Below are 15,881 nucleotides of genomic sequence, written 5' to 3'. Positions count from 1 at the left end.
GCATGTCCTTACCTACGTGTACTGTATATATATGTCTGGTGCCGAAAACAAATGTAATTGGCATATAAAACAAATAATGAACTGAATGTACAAGAAATGCAGTTGTGTTTTTAAAGAAACCTTTAATACTGTACACAAAAATTTAGATCTGTGATGGCAGTTCTACTAGAACACCACTGAAATTACATATAACTTCTATTACCTGGTCACTTCATAACAAATTTCTGAGAATTCTAATAGTTGCATGTTCTATGTTCTGGCCCACAGCTTTGCCTTCCAAATTAGAAGCAATCCCCAAATGCCTTAATGAATCAGAATTTCTGAGGCTTGTTTCTTTTGCATTTATAGAGGACATGTTCTGGTATGAAGACCACTTTCCATACTTAAGCAAAACTTTAGTAATAGGTCAACTGATTTGTGGTTAACTATTTTACTAATTGAAAATTTTTAATTTTTTTCATACTTGAAAACTATTGGAAGAGAATGGTCGTTTAGTCATATCAGATGTGATTGAAAATTATGCAAATTCAGTAGAACAGGTATATTGAAGTGAGCAACAGATAAATTGGAGAGCTCTTCAATTCTTATTTTTGCTCTGGTATTCTCTAAACTTTAAAACTGCCCTTTCTCTGCCCCCCTCCTCCTGTTTAGTATGGAAGGTGAACTTCAAGTCAAAATTGCCTAATTTTCTGGAATGTTATAGGTACTTTTTGAAAATAGAATTTTGGAGCAAGGTACCTACTTGTTGTGAAACATACTGTGGAATAGTATAGCAATATAAATTTTCTTTCTCCCTGCTCCTGCCCTGACACCCTTCTTCTGCACTGGTAGATGTGTAATACCTGTAACTGAGAGGCATCCTTAAGTGTTTGCTTCCATCTTTGTTAGAGAATTTTTGGAAGCATCCAAACACTAACTTTTATTTTTATTTTTAATTTTCTTTTATTTCTTTAATTTTTATTTTTATTCTCTTAATAGTTACTTTAAATGTGAATGCATAACTGCAAATAAATGTTGAATGTGGTGTACTTAGAAGCTTGCTGTGGGATATTGTGCTGTGGCCACTAGTATGTGCAAGAATATTAGTTTTCTGCTTTAGTTTGCTATGTAATGAGCACACTTCACCTGTGAAAATAAGAGACAACACTGAGTGAAAGTAATTGCATAGAAAATAACCAGTAGGTACCAAAAAGTTGAGCTTTGAAAGAGATTACTATACACTGTACACACTGTTGCTGTGAGAATTTTCAGATAAAACTTAAGTGTATTTTTACTTGAAAATATCACTTCAAATGCAGTGTTATGAGTTAGATCTGATGAAAATTATAGTGCAAGTAACATCAGAGCAAAAACTGTACATTAACAGTGAGCTGCAGCTTTCATTGAATGAGTATGTTTGAAACTGCTAGTATATCCTACACCAAACTTTTATTGGAGAAAGCATCATCTGCTTTATTGCATGTTTCATGAAACTGTTCACAAATGCCTGTTAGAGTGTTGCATAGTATGTCCCTTGAATATAGATTTCCTTTCTCTGCTTCATAAATCTGCTGGATTTTAGTATTATTTGTGTATTTTGCTTCAAGTAATCCCAATACATTGTTCCCCACCCTCTCCTCCTTCTAAAGATTAATCTTTTGTGAGTTGAGCAAACACCATTAAAACACATTTGCATGACAATTATTTTCTTCACTCTGTCCCTCAGAACAAAGCAACAAACTACTTAATTGTGTGATTAAGCAATTTTGCTTTTAATGTCATCATGTCTTGGTATCAGAAGTCAGATTGTTCTGTGACTTCTATAAGGAAACCTTTTGTCAACAAGAGAAATATTGGGATTAAAGAATTTTCTGCAGTCAGTTGCTGTGAGCTAGCAACCGTTTGAATCCTCTGCAGGACTATGAAGACGACAAATATTTAGTGCTCTTTCAGAAGTGTTCCTTCTGTTAAGTGTTTTCAGACCTCAATATTTTCCATGTAGAAGTGTTTAGAAATGTATTTTTACTGAAACATATGTTAAAATATTAAATCTAAATCTTGAAAAAATGTTCACTATGTTTGATAGTAAAACTGAAAATTGTCAGCTCCTTTTTATGAAGAGTATCCATAATACTACAATTGAATTAAAAGCTTCACAATTCATGGTAGGCAAATTTGCTGCAAGAAATTACTCTGAAGAGGGCAGAATGACTGTTTACATCAGAAAGCCTTTGGATTTTAAATTGTGTTTGTGGTGTTCTCTCATTTACTTTAATTTTTCTTTTACCCTGGAGAGTATACCATATATGTTGCTGCCTCATATTTAGGGGGTGGTAATAAACAGCACTGGTGAAATCTTATGTTTATTATCATACACAGATTCTGTTGGTTTCTGTTTCTGAGTTATTTGTTGTTTTTTCTTTATTTTTTCTCCTCCCCCCTCATTTGCTCATGTCTTGGTTGGCGTTTGGTGGTGTATAACCGTGATTGCGTTACCTTAGCAATAACAATTGGTCGTCTTGGTTACGTTTGTCCTCAAGAGGTGGCCCCCATGCTACAGCAGTTTATAAGACCCTGGTGTGTATTATTCAATTTTTTTTTTAATTCATTTTTCTTCACTCTTTCTTTCTTTCTTTCTTCTCTCTATCTCACTTTTAGATATATTTTCAGTTGGTTACAAAATCTCAATCCTTAATCATTGCCAACCATGTGACTAATCTTGTCCTATCAGGTTTGTGAGTTTTTAGTAGCACCGTCATGTATTCTTTATGTTGTGGCTAACGACTAATTTATGCATGGGATAAGATTGTCACATGCTTGCTGTGTTAAAGCTTGACTATGAAAGAGCATTTTAAAATCCACCAGAATGATAATAAAATGCATGCAAATACTGTAAAATTTAAACTGCATTACTTTACTTAAAATTCAGTCTGAGGCTTGAATTGCTGTAAGGAGTATATGTTTCTAGATCTGTTATGTATAAAATAGCTTGCTTGCTGCTGTAAAAGTTAAATAACTGTTCTGTAAGTGGTATCTGACATGATTCATACTGTGGTAGTATTATATGTTCTGCTTCTCCTGATAGTTTTTATAGATACTTCAGATACATGTTTTGTTTGTATTTCATGGAATACAGGTCACACTTTCTAACTGTCCATAGCGCAACAGGAGAACGAGATTCTGGAGATGGTGCCGAATAGGAATATGCTAGTAAAAGACTGTGTGCAACAAGTGCCTAAGTGTTCAAAATAGTGTTTCAGATCATATTCTCAGTGTGACTTATTCCATCAAATACTGTCATCTAGTTTCGATGTGGTTGAAGAAAAAGTAATAGAGTTACCTAAGTTTTATTCTCTTCCTTGCTAGGTGCACCTCTCTGCGAAACATAAGAGACAATGAGGAAAAGGATTCAGCATTCCGTGGGATATGTACCATGATCTCGGTCAACCCCAGTGGAGTAGTCCAAGTAAGATATATGAATAGATCTTTTTACTCGTGTGAAGTTTATCAAAAGCTGAAGTATGAGTATGATAGAAGTTTAGCTTGACCATGATTCCATGTAGTAGATGAGGTAGCTTTATTTTGAGGTCAGGGAGGCCAAAATGCTTAGACTGTGAATGATAATATCATGATCACCTAGCAAAGGAAAGGCAAAGAGTATCATTAAATTCAGTTCTTGTCTTCTACTTACAAAGAATATGTAAATAATGAACTTTGATTGAAATAACTGTATTTTGGTACTTCTGTCAGGTCATGGTCCCATTTTCCACATGTAATCTAGGCTTAAAAAAAAAAAAGTGGAACGAGAACAGTAACCACTCCCTTGTTATTGAACCTTGGGCAGGGAAAGATCTCACTCAACTTTGGATATATTGCTTAAATAGTCAATGTGACAGGGAACATGCATCTCTTTAAAATAAATAGTGCATCTGAAAAGCAGAGTATGACTTGGTCTGTAGTCTCTGCACCTCCAAAGTAAAGCTGTACTAATGTAGTATTTTCCAAGAGGAAGATGATTTTCCCCCTACCTGTGATTCTTTATGAAACCCAGAAATTTGCCCTCTACCTTGTTTGGAAATTTTCAGTTTGTCTTCCTCTATACTTAACATTTCCCCCCTCTGCTGTCCATTTGTTCTTTTGTATAAGGGGAGGGGATAATTAAGGAGCTTTTTCATTATCCCATCTCTTGTCTCTAATTGTTACCCTCAATTCCTACCCCAAAACATGTGCATTATCAACTTGATAATTACAGACTTGTGTTTCAATGGTATGGTAGAAGGTATACATGAACTTCTATATATAGGGACTTGGGAGTGGCTTTAGTTTTGAATGTTTGTTAAAAATTCCGTGTCCCAAAAAACCCTTCTGGTTGTGCTTAAAGAAACAAGCCAGCTTGTTTCTCCATCTGGAAATGCATGAGAAGAGAGAGTGTTGTGACTGTGGTCTTGAGCTCATTGCTTGTTATTAAGGTGATGTTCTCAAACTTGGTATGTATACTGAAAGAATGAATGTTAGACAAGTGTGGTGTGGGATGGAATAGTTGTTTATGTTGTTTTGTTAGGTGATTTTTGGTGGGTTTTTTTGTGGTTTTATTTAATCAAACACTCAATTAAGCAAAGATATTCCTGCACTCGGCGACTTCTTTTTCAAAATACTTAGGTATACAGTAACTGTCTGGATTAACTGAAAAATAAATACATAAACCAAGTTGTGGATTAGGATCAGAGACCCTCATGGTTTATAGAAGGAAGATAAAGTGTTGCTTTCAGACCTATAAATTACATACTCTAACCTATGTGATTGTTTAATCTTATAGGACTTTATTTTTTTTTGTGATGCTGTTGCATCATGGATTAGCCCAAAAGATGATCTTCGAGACATGTTCTGTAAGGTAAGGTTTCTAATAAAACAGTATTTCCTTGTGGTGGTTGTTTTGGATCCTTGTGGCTCTTTCATGGCTCTCTTTCCATTGTGAACACTTATGTATTTGGTCATAAAGGCTTCTCTGCAAGGTTGCAAATTTTCAGACAAAGCAACAATAAATTCCTGAGGTTTTCTTAACCTGTACCTTACTCCATGTGTTTGTGCTATTCCAAATAATAGTATTGAAAAGTCCATTTGAGATCTTGTTTGAAGGGATAATCATCCTCCAAAAGCTTTTTATAATGTCCAGCCTACGATGGTTTGCCTGCATTTGGAAGAACAGGGATTCCATACTTTTATTCTAGAAAATGAGATTTTTATGATTCAAGATCTTTTTAAGTTTTGCTGTAAAGATGCCTGCTTTATTTTGCAGAAATATCTAGAAAATTGCAAAGCAAAAATATTCCAGTAGTATCCTGATCTGTTTCTCTTAGTGCTGCTGAAAATAACTTTTTGGGATTACTTAATCCTCCTCAGAGTTCCTGCTGAATGAGCAGGTTTCAAGAAAATAACATACATACCTAGATGAAAGTGTCAACAGAATTTAAGCAAAAGGACTGTTTGCCTTGTGTAAAGCAAGCAACGAATACCCCACTCAAAATGTGATACATTTTGTTTTGCTGCTAGTGTCTTAGATTTAAAAATACGTATTTCAGGTTCCTGAACAGGTGCAGTTAACTGTTCAGCAGTGTGGCTCCCCATATAAATTGTAAAGAGAAACCTCTTTTTTGATGTTTTTGTTTTGGTTTGGTTTTGTTTAAGAAGAATGTACATCTAAAGTTCATGGTACTTCTCTTAAAGCAAAAATTAAGCATATTCCGAAGTACTTACTAGGATCATGCTTCAGTATTGATACTTCAAGTAATGCCATGTGTGAGCATCAGAACAGAAGCCAGAACTTTTCTATCCCACCTTTAAGAGCAAAGACAGAAATCTCATTGTCCCAGCTAGCTTCTTAGAGAAATGGTGTCCTTCAAAGGAACATAAGATCTGGGACATGGACAACGGTTGAGTATTCTAGCGTCAGCAGAAGGAAACAGCCAATTTTTACAAGCTTAAAATTAAGTCCAGGTGCTGTCTATGGTGTTTGTCCAAAGCAGTCTAAATGTGTGTTTCTGCACTGGTCCTTAAGGAGTGAATACTTTCTTTATTAAATTAAGCTCCTCTTTTTCAGCTTCTTTCCAAGTTGTCCATGTAGGATCTACTGAATTAAAACTAGACACAATGGTTCTTAGTCACTTGACATAAGAATATCCTTGCTTTTTAAAGTGCGTTCTTTCGAGTTTTTTACCATGCAGGAGAGGTTCCAAAGCTTTCTTCAAGTGATGGCTTGCATGGTTTTTTCGATTACTTCCTTGTTAATACATAATTCCAGTTAGATATTTTTCCAACAATTATGCCCTTCAGGAACAGTACAAAAAAAGGGATTGTCCAATTTTAGCTTTTTAGCACTGACATAAAACACAACTTGCAAGAATTTTATTACTTCATAAAAGCAAGGTATCTGAAGACTGTATCTGAATTTCAGTTGCTAAAACTCCACTGGAAGATTAGAAAGCATTCTTTTTGTTGTACCTGAATGTTCTTAGATTTTAGTAGTTTCATGGCAGCTGGATAATCTGAGTCTTTGGGCTAGGAAAGAGAGGTGAGCCTGCTTATGAAAGGTCTTGGGGAGAAAAGCAGTAAGATAACTGGTGACATTGTAGTGTCAGTATCAGTACATCATGTCTAAGAACATGTCTGCTTGAGAATGTTGTGTTGAGGATGAACTTTTTGTATGGTGAGGTCGAACTTTGGCAGTGCCTTTTCTGTGAGGATATGTCAGTGACACTGTCCCACAATTCAGTATCATTGAATTTAAAAAGAAAAAAAACAAAAAACAAAAGTTTTAGAGTCTCTTGGCATAATTTTCTACAAGGGCAAGCAATTTCCTCTGCTTTTGTTCTTTTTAATGTTTGTCTTTTAACTTTCTGTTTTCAAGGCTGACAATACTAAGGCTTTTTTTGATAGCTTCATCTCATTTTGTTAGTTTTCATGTATTATTGGAAGGACTGGACTGAAACCTGTAGGCTTGTTATTTGGGTTTTTTCCCTTTCATTGGCTTTTGACTGTCGCTTACTGCAGATTCCTGTTCTTTCAAACATGAAATATTTTAATCTCTTCCTTTTTAGTGACAGTTATCTTAACAGGTTCCATGCTAAAACATAGCTTTCAGAAGATGCTTCTGTGTTTGTGCTAGAAATTGACAGTATTCATTCTGTCAAATGCTGGCTGCAGTTTTGCCTCATCTTTTTCACATGTTATATTACACGTTTTTTGTAAAAGCTGAATATAGGAATCTTAGCCATATATAAACTGTGTCAACTGATAAAATACTCAGCACTTTGAAATGGCCTAAGTTTAGGTTGTAAGTCAATTTACTCATTTAAAAGACACACAGATATGTATATGCACAGGAATTTGCATGAGTAGCTATAATCTGTATGCTACCCTTGAAACACCCTTCAGTTATGAAAGACATTATTGGACTTCCTTTTTTCTTAGTCATATTTCAGTATTAAATTGGAGAATTCAAATGAACATATGTACAATCCAACAATATATGACTTACTGCATAGATTGCTAATAAATAATATATCCTTTGTTTAGTGATTATCTTGACTTTCCCCCTCTCATTTGTAGATTCTTCATGGATTTAAAAATCAAGTTGGGGATGAGAATTGGAGGCGTTTCTCTGACCAGTTCCCTCTTCCCCTAAAAGAGCGCCTTGCAGCTTACTATGGAGTTTAACCCCATGCGTTGTAGCTGCAGTCCCATAATTAGAGGTAAGCATACATCTTCCTTGCCAAACAGAGCTGTTGATCAGACTTCCTCCCTGTTTGCATTCTATGAATTAGACTAGAATTTTTCAGATACCTTTCCTTCCTATAAGAAGGGGAAAACGGGGGATGATAGTATACCTAAACGATCATAGCTGCAGCAAAAGGCTGTTATTTTTACAGTTGAGAGTAAGAAATAAGTGAATGTTTGATACGTAGTGTATCAAGGTAAGATTGGAAGTGTAGGTATAACAAAGTGCCAATTCAAGTCTAATAAACTGAGTGTGATCCTCAAGGCGACATATTAAAGACACGGGTTTCCTTATGTCATATGAATTAGGAGGTTTCACCTTTCAGCCATGAAAAGTCCGATATTCTCCTAACAACATACAAGATGATCTCTGCAGTGAATAAAGGATGTTATGCTAATCTGTTATGCCAATATTCTATAACTGTACAGCTTGATTTGGGGAAGGCTGATGTGTTTATTGCCATGTTCTATTTTGTGCACCAATTCATAATGTTTACAGTTCTGTGCAGAGAATGACTTATCTTCAGCAAAGAACAGTGATAGTGCATTTTGAAATAGTTACAGTATTATACCATCTTACCTTGTATCTCATCTGTGTGTAATATATAAAGCAAATTTCCCATGTATGAGGTAGTTTGATACTACGAAGAGCTTATTATACTACTGAAAAAATAGGATAAATTAATCTTATTCATTCAGTGTATATGTAACCTTGATACTTGCTGTAGAATTTTTGTACTGAAAGTATGGGATTGAGTCGTGCAATTCTGTTTTAGCGTTGAATGAACAACATTTAAGTCAGCCTAAGATTTTTTTTTTTAAGTCTGTGGTGGCATAAGAAATCATGTTTGAATTACATGTTTGATCTGAAAAAATAGATTAAACAAATCGATTTCAAACACGTTCATATTAAGAGAATAATGAGAGCATTTTATTTCTGATGTAACGGTTTTCAAGCTCTTTTTGGTGGCGCACAGTAGTAAGACAAGAAACAACGGGTTCAGACTTGTACACAGAAGATTTCACCTCATCATGAGGAGAAACCTCTTTACAGTGAGGGTGATGAAGCAGGCTGCCCAGGGAGGTAGTGGAGTCTCCTTCTCTGGAGACTTTCAAAACCCACCTGGATGCATTCCTGTGCAGACTACCCTAAGTGATCCTGCTTTGTCATGGGGGTTGGACCTGATGACCTCTTGAGGCCCCTTCCAACCTCTAATACACTGTGATACTGTGAATCCAAAGTGACACAATTTGCCATTATTCTCAGTTTGAACTGAGGAGACACTATGGCTGGCTTGTTTAATCTGCCTAAAACTGAAGTTTTAGATCAGTAGCAGATATGTTGAATACTCTTTCTCAATGTCGTAACCACCTCATAATTCAGTGCAGAATGGAAAAGTTTGTTAACCTTTACAGGATGCTTTTATCTTAAATCTAAGCTTAGCCACAATAGTGGAAATGTTAGTGTAGAATTAAAGGATGCATTGTTGTTTCATGAATAATAATTTACCTCATATAAGTGGGCTTTCTTAACAGACTTGAGGGGGAAAAAATCTAGGCATAAATTCATTTTTAAGTTAAAGATTGGCACCTATTACTTAAAGACAAAAATGCTATTTGCTTATGCACAGATCTGTCAGTTAAGGTTCGAGGTAAGATTTAACTATAGCTTTGATCTTTTCTTTTTACAGGTCCTTCAGTCTGGGAGACTATGGGGGAGCCTCTGCACCCAGGGAAAATGCTACCCTTTACTGGGGGGAAGGGTAAACCAGTAGGGAATACAGTACAATCCCAACCCTACTGGGAGGGGCGGGAGGGAGGTGTTGCCGTCACTGCATTAAGTCGATGTTGGGAAATGTCTTAACATCTGGAGCCTTTGTGGGTGGAAATCTGTCTCCTATTACAACTCTGCACTGGATGTGAAGAAGAATAAAAAATAAATCTAGTCACAAAACAGCACATTCTGGAATATTGTGGGGAATAGTACAAAATAAGAACCGTATAATTGAATCATAGGGATACGTAAAGAGGAATACTATTTTGCGCACAACAAAGGAAATCTAAGGATGGGGGGGGTCACAAACAGTAAAAGGCTTTTTTTTTTTTTTTTTTTTTAGTAAGGGTTTTCTACATTATTTCATCCTGCTTGATGGGATGCCTAGGTATTTGCATGTTAATGAAGAACTACACAATTGAAGTTAGTACAGTTACAATGCAGCTTGTGTCTGTATTAGGAGCAGGCGCTTGCAGTGTCCAGTATAGAAACCCCATTGTAAATTAATAAAGGTTAACTTGGACAAAATGAAGCAACCTGCAAGCTGCCAAATAAGTCACTCCTTTCATTTCTAGGGGCAAGGGGAGGGACACTTCAAAGAAAAGATCGACATCTTAATTTTTACATTAAAAAAAATAAAGTAGTGGATATGATTTGATTATTGTACTTCATTAGATTTAATTTCTAGAGTAAAGCATTATTCTTAACGTGCAGTTTAAGGTTCAGGCATGCGTTCTGGCTCATAGTGATCAGAAGTAATTTAAATTAGTGGGAAAGTAGCATGCTTGCATCACATAGAGTGAAATTGGTATACATTTACCTATGTTGCGCCAGTTCTGTGTTGCAGTTTACCAATTCAATATAGCCCTGCATTTAAAATTACTTTTTAAGATTCTGTGGATTTTATTTTTATTAAGAATATAGATATAAAGTGCTGTAGTTAACAATTAGGCCTTGAAATACCTTTTTAGGATCTGTTAAGAGTAAGATTGATATTGTATTGTGTGTAACCTGCACAACGTGGAAAGCTGATAATAGCTGTGCAAAGTATTTGCCTCTGTGCTGTCAGTGTGATGTGCTTTCTGCATGGTTATATACCTAGTGATTTTCTCAGAATCTCTAAAAATGAGTTACGTGGTAAGACCTGTTAAAGGCTGCATAAATGTTAGTTGGCACGTAAAGGCAATTGTAGAAGTTGATGACATGGTTGCTATACTTATGTTTATTTCCACTCAACGTATTACCTTCTACGCTTTCTTTTTGTTCAAAGCATGATCTTAAAAGAGATGCTTAAGTTACTGGATGTAGTGCAGGGTATCTACACTGTATTGGCGCATGTTGGTGGCCCTTTGTGATGTAGTTAAATGCACAAGGGTGCAAGTTTAAAGCTACGGAGCAAAAGTTGATTTGGATCCTCTTCATTTCATTTGTTACGCTTTTCTGTTGCTTTGTTTTGGGGTTTTTTGTTTGTTTTCTTTTTCTTTTCTGTTTTGTTTTGGGGTTTTTTTGTAGGTTTTTTTTTTTGTTGTTAGTTTGTTTTTTGGGGTTTTTTTGTTTTGTTTTTTTCCTCTACTTACATGTATTCCTGTGAATAAATCCTTGTTAAGTTAACCCTTTGCTTTTCCTTCCATGTGTATTTTCTTATGTACTGTGAATGTGAAATCCTAACTGGTACACTTGATCTCATGTCCATCTGAAAGTGGCGAGTCTAATAATTTAGATTGCCTAAAGAGTATCCCATGATGATAAGGGAAAATGGAGAGATTTTTAACTCTGCTGGTCAGAGGTGAAGCCACACCTTTCCATTTTTCAAGTGCTGCATAATTAATCTGCAAAAGAAAATTAAGCCATAACAGCCTTTTTGTAGATTTAGTTTCTCACCTTCGCATTGCAGAATGAATACTGGATAACAATTTTTGGTTTTATTTGTTTGATTGGGGTTTTTTAAGAACTTGCTTTTCTTTGCATGGTTCTGTTCTTTGACTGTTGAATGATTTAGCCACTGCACTGAAGTCTGAGCTGTGTGAGTGTGAACTTAAAAATGCTGTTTAAAGAGGGGATTTTTATTATTTTAAGTTTTTGTACTGCATGATAGCATGCATGCTTTACATGCCCCCTACTCCTTTCTTTTTTTTCTTTTTCTTTTTTTTTTTTTGCATTTCAAATTGTTGCAGATTATGCCACATTACTAGTTTGGACAAGTACTGTATGCAGTACATTCAGTAATACTTGTGCATAGTACTTATTCAATTTGGCCAAAATTTGCACGTCATGACTTGTTTTCAAATTCCGTTGCTTTGGTAGCAATAAATAAGTTCCTTCTTAATGTAGAAGTAAATTACTCAGTCACTAAAAACAATTAAAAATTCTGGAAAGAAAAAGATAAACCCAAACCTTTAAAAATCTAGTAAGGTGGGATGTTATTTTAGTTCCAAACTAGCTTTCATTTTGAGTGTGTTGAGCATTAGGGAAGCTTTGGATAAATGACATAAAAAAATTTGTAAAGTAGAAGACCTACTCAAATGATACCCTAGCATAACAGCTAGAATCTGAGTTTAACTAAACTTCTTAAATATCAGAAAGCCCCGTTAACCAAATGAAACCACTCCACCTCACCTTAGATTAGCTTAGGGTGCCACTTTTGTACATACATGTTTTAATAGGTATTTGTACAGCTGTGAACAGATCTGGTATAACAGCAAGGAAAATAGTTAAAGCAGAAATAAATAATACTGACAAAAACAGTCTTTTGTCTTAGTTATCTCATGGTGTATTTCAAAGCAAATAAACCATATTTCTAACACATAGTGCAAAGATTTGCAGAAGCCATTTAGGGTGTAATGTGAGGTAAGAAAAGTTCTGAATCAGCATTAACATTTATAATTCAATTATTGCATCATGGGATATGTAAAAATCATCTTGATTCTTGTGTAGTCTTGACAGTTCTTGAATGTTGACTGAATGTTTATACTGGTAGAATTGTGAGTTTGTTACATTCCAGTGTTTCTGCCTCTTGGCATGCTAAAAGCACGGCTTGCTTCATTTGCTCCTTACACACTGAATAAAGTACTGTTAGTGTGCTAAACTACAGAAATGGCCACTGCTAAGTAACAATGTAGATTTTCTACTTGAATATTTTTGTTGTAGGAACCTCAGGAGGTCAGTGTTTACTGTTTTTATATATGCCTTTCCTGTTTTGAGTTTCCCTTCTTGAAGGATTCTGAGAGTGAACAAAAGCTGCTGATCAACCTAAGTTGGTAACAGAAAGTGTGTTTAATCCTTATACCTGCATCTTTTTGGCAGTTCTAAATTGCTGTTAAATTAGTCTTAAGTGAAGCTCAATACTAAATTTTTCTCAATACACATTCAGGAAACAGCTCATTTCACTTAGGGAAAAAGAACAGTTCATTATTGTAATCAATGCAAGCAAAATTCAATTTTGTATATTTTTTCCAAAGCTTGATTATTTTCTAAATCCATGAATATGTATATATTTAAATTGTAATAAGCTAATTCTTATGCTTTAATTCATTGCTCCTTAAAGCTTGTACTCAAAAAAATCACTTCTAGAAGAATGGGGTTAAAATTTGTAATCATTATAATTTTTCAAATTTATGAAGTAGCATAAATTTTGTAACTAACAATATTGATACACACTGTGATTTTTATTTTTGTTAGGACTTTAATGTTGGCATCAATCTTAATTACTTAAACTGCATATATTGTATAATAGTAAAATGTATATTTTAAAACTGCAAGTGGCGAAACCCGTTGCTACTTAGGAATAATCAAAAACTAGCTTTATCTCAGGTGAAGACTCTTGTACCCTTTATGTTCGTAACCCATGCTAATGAAAATGTCTTAGTTACATCGTTTTCCATTTTTGTTTCGGCAGCTCCTCTGTCTTAAACTTACTCTAAATTAACCTTCTACTGTGGGACAATAATGACTTCTGCTTCATCTACTTTATTCATATTGAATGTATTAACAGATAAGGTGCAAAAACATTCTTCCCTTGAGGAGAATGCATCCATATTCAAACAACTGAAATAATTCCTGAAAAATGCTTTAAATGCAACATTGTATCAGAATTTGTCTGTTTCAGATTTTTTCAAGGGATGAAGTTGCAACTTAATGCTAATTGCTTCAATACACGCTCTTTCATAAGGATGATTGACACATAAGGGTCTAAAGAGTAACTTTTTATCTTAGGTAAAGGTTAAGCTCCACAGTGAGATGGCAAAACATCCTGCAGTTATCAGATGCTGATGCAGTTTGCAATACATATTTTTTTATATATTACATAAGTATTTCCAGTAACCTCATCTTGAATAAGTAAAGCTTGATCAGTAGCTGTGTATTTCACTCATACCTATGCACTCTCCAGAATGACTTGCATCCATCAGTCTGCTAAGATACTCTTTTCTGGTAGAGAACTTGGTTTTTGTCTGCCACTGATGCTTGCTCATTGCACTTAATGGTTGGAGCAAGCCAGTTTTAGGGTATTATTTTAAATGGGAAACTGAAGCGAGCACTCTTCTTGCTTGCCTTGTAGAGTATATTCTGCTAAAATAATGGGGATATTTAATCAGTTGAATGTACTTATATAAGGGAAGTTTAAAATGAATCTATAAGATGAATCCCTGTGTGGTGTTACAGTGTACTTTAAGCCAAATCCACATGTCCAAAAGTTCAGCGCTTACCACATAGCATCATTTTTCTATAAGATGGTTCTCTCGTGCTTTCACCTTAAGTATCTGTTTTCTTACTTTAGGTGAGCAACAAAACTGAGAAGGCCTGGGCTTTTTTTGTTTTGTTTTGTTTGTTTGTTGTTTTTTTTTTTTGGAGGATTGGGGATTAACAAAAAAAGGATTGTTATAAGCAGGTTCATTTGGCTATTGAAATCTCCAGCGTAGTACCTTTTTTCATGGGAAGAGATAGGTAGTTATGTTGTACATTGCCTGACTTAAAAACACTAGACACTTCTAAAATTTTAAATTTGATGCAGTTGCAAAATAGTTTAAAATGAAAGATGACTGTATCTTTCTGCTGACAACTTAGGTTGTGTAAGTTCTGCTTGAAAGCTTTAAATCTGATGTTTCTGTATGTACCACAATGTTGGAATGTTTCCTTCAAACATATCCTCCTGCAACCTCTCAAACTGTACTAAATTGAGTGATATTTCTTGAAGTCTGCCTATGTGCTAACAGAACTTCATTTTAAATAGAATATGGTTTTAATTTTTGATAAGCTGCTGAATTTTAAAGAGTTTTTGGGGCCACCAAATATTTTGGATCATGCAGAGAATATATATTGTACTGTAGTAATTTTGTATTTACATTTGTATGTGACATAATAGATGTGAATGTTAATCACTGCTTGACTATGTTAATAAAGTTGTTTAAATATAGATGTGGTATTCCAATTTTTAATGAAATACTAAAATTCCATGTTCAACTTCGTTTTGCCTGACCCAGTAGTGCACTTCTCGGGTTCATACCTGTAAGTTCTGGAGTCTCCTGAATAAGGATTTTCATTTTACCTGAAAGAAAACTTTTTTTATACATTTAGGTCAGTTCCATGTAGATACTTCATGCTCTTTGAGGGCAGGTGGGTGCAGAAATACGAGGTTTACATGAACTGAAATTAATGTTTGTTGGGTGGTAACTGGTAACTACCTTACTACACAGAAATGGTACACTGAATGTGTTTGTTTTGAAACAGCTGATGCTTGCTAAGTCTGACCAAATGGGAAAGGAGGGGAAAAAATACCAGTTGCATTGCTTGTGCTATCCATAACATGAATAAAAAGAGAAATGAATACAATTATTCAAGACCTTGAGCCAAAGCTTGCAGTGGGATCTCAGTCTCATTTATGTAACTTTTATGGGACCAGGGTAATACAAACTACTTGAAGATCTGTCATTCAGTTTATGTAATACAGGAGTCTCTAAAATTAAATTACAAAACTAATTGCAGTAGTTCTCTAGTCAGAATTCACTCGTGTTGATTTGAACATTATATTTTCACTTCCAGTATTTGAGAGGTCGTCAATATCATGTAGACAATTTAGACAATGACATATCTAGTAAAGATAGGTTCTATAGTATAATGATTAAATTCAGTAAAATTGTTATGCTACTTGCTAAAATTGCTTTTATAATAGAAATTAATTGCTTTATACTCACCTGAAAGTCTGCTTAATGAAGGACTTTGATTTCTGCCTCCAGAAAGGGGAGAGGACCATGAAACACCAGGGGGTAGGTGGGAGGGAATGGAACGAAGTTTTGTTTTCATTCCAACTCCTTATTGTTGTGGGGTACCTGATAGAACATCCTTCTGTCGGTCAGATGTT

At 35.0% G+C, this 15,881-nt stretch overlaps 1 protein-coding gene across 1 annotated transcript in view; it reads left to right on the top strand.

Moving 5' to 3' along the window:
- Positions 1-9,518, top strand: part of TNPO1 (transportin 1) — a 56,244-nt gene extending 46,726 nt beyond the window's left edge. Inside the window, exons 21-25 of the mRNA XM_054398050.1 lie at positions 2,481-2,556; positions 3,346-3,445; positions 4,796-4,870; positions 7,585-7,727; positions 9,444-9,518. Of these exons, the coding sequence (XP_054254025.1) occupies positions 2,481-2,556; positions 3,346-3,445; positions 4,796-4,870; positions 7,585-7,692 (359 nt within the window). The 3' untranslated portion in view covers positions 7,693-7,727; positions 9,444-9,518. The remainder of the gene's footprint in view (positions 1-2,480; positions 2,557-3,345; positions 3,446-4,795; positions 4,871-7,584; positions 7,728-9,443) is intronic.
- Positions 9,519-15,881: the final 6,363 nt, after the last annotated feature.

This window comes from Indicator indicator, chromosome Z (assembly GCF_027791375.1).
Source record: "Indicator indicator isolate 239-I01 chromosome Z, UM_Iind_1.1, whole genome shotgun sequence".
NCBI classification, from domain to species: domain Eukaryota; kingdom Metazoa; phylum Chordata; class Aves; order Piciformes; family Indicatoridae; genus Indicator; species Indicator indicator.
The sequence above is the reverse complement of the archived record's forward strand: the minus strand, read 5'-3'. Positions and strand labels throughout refer to the sequence as shown.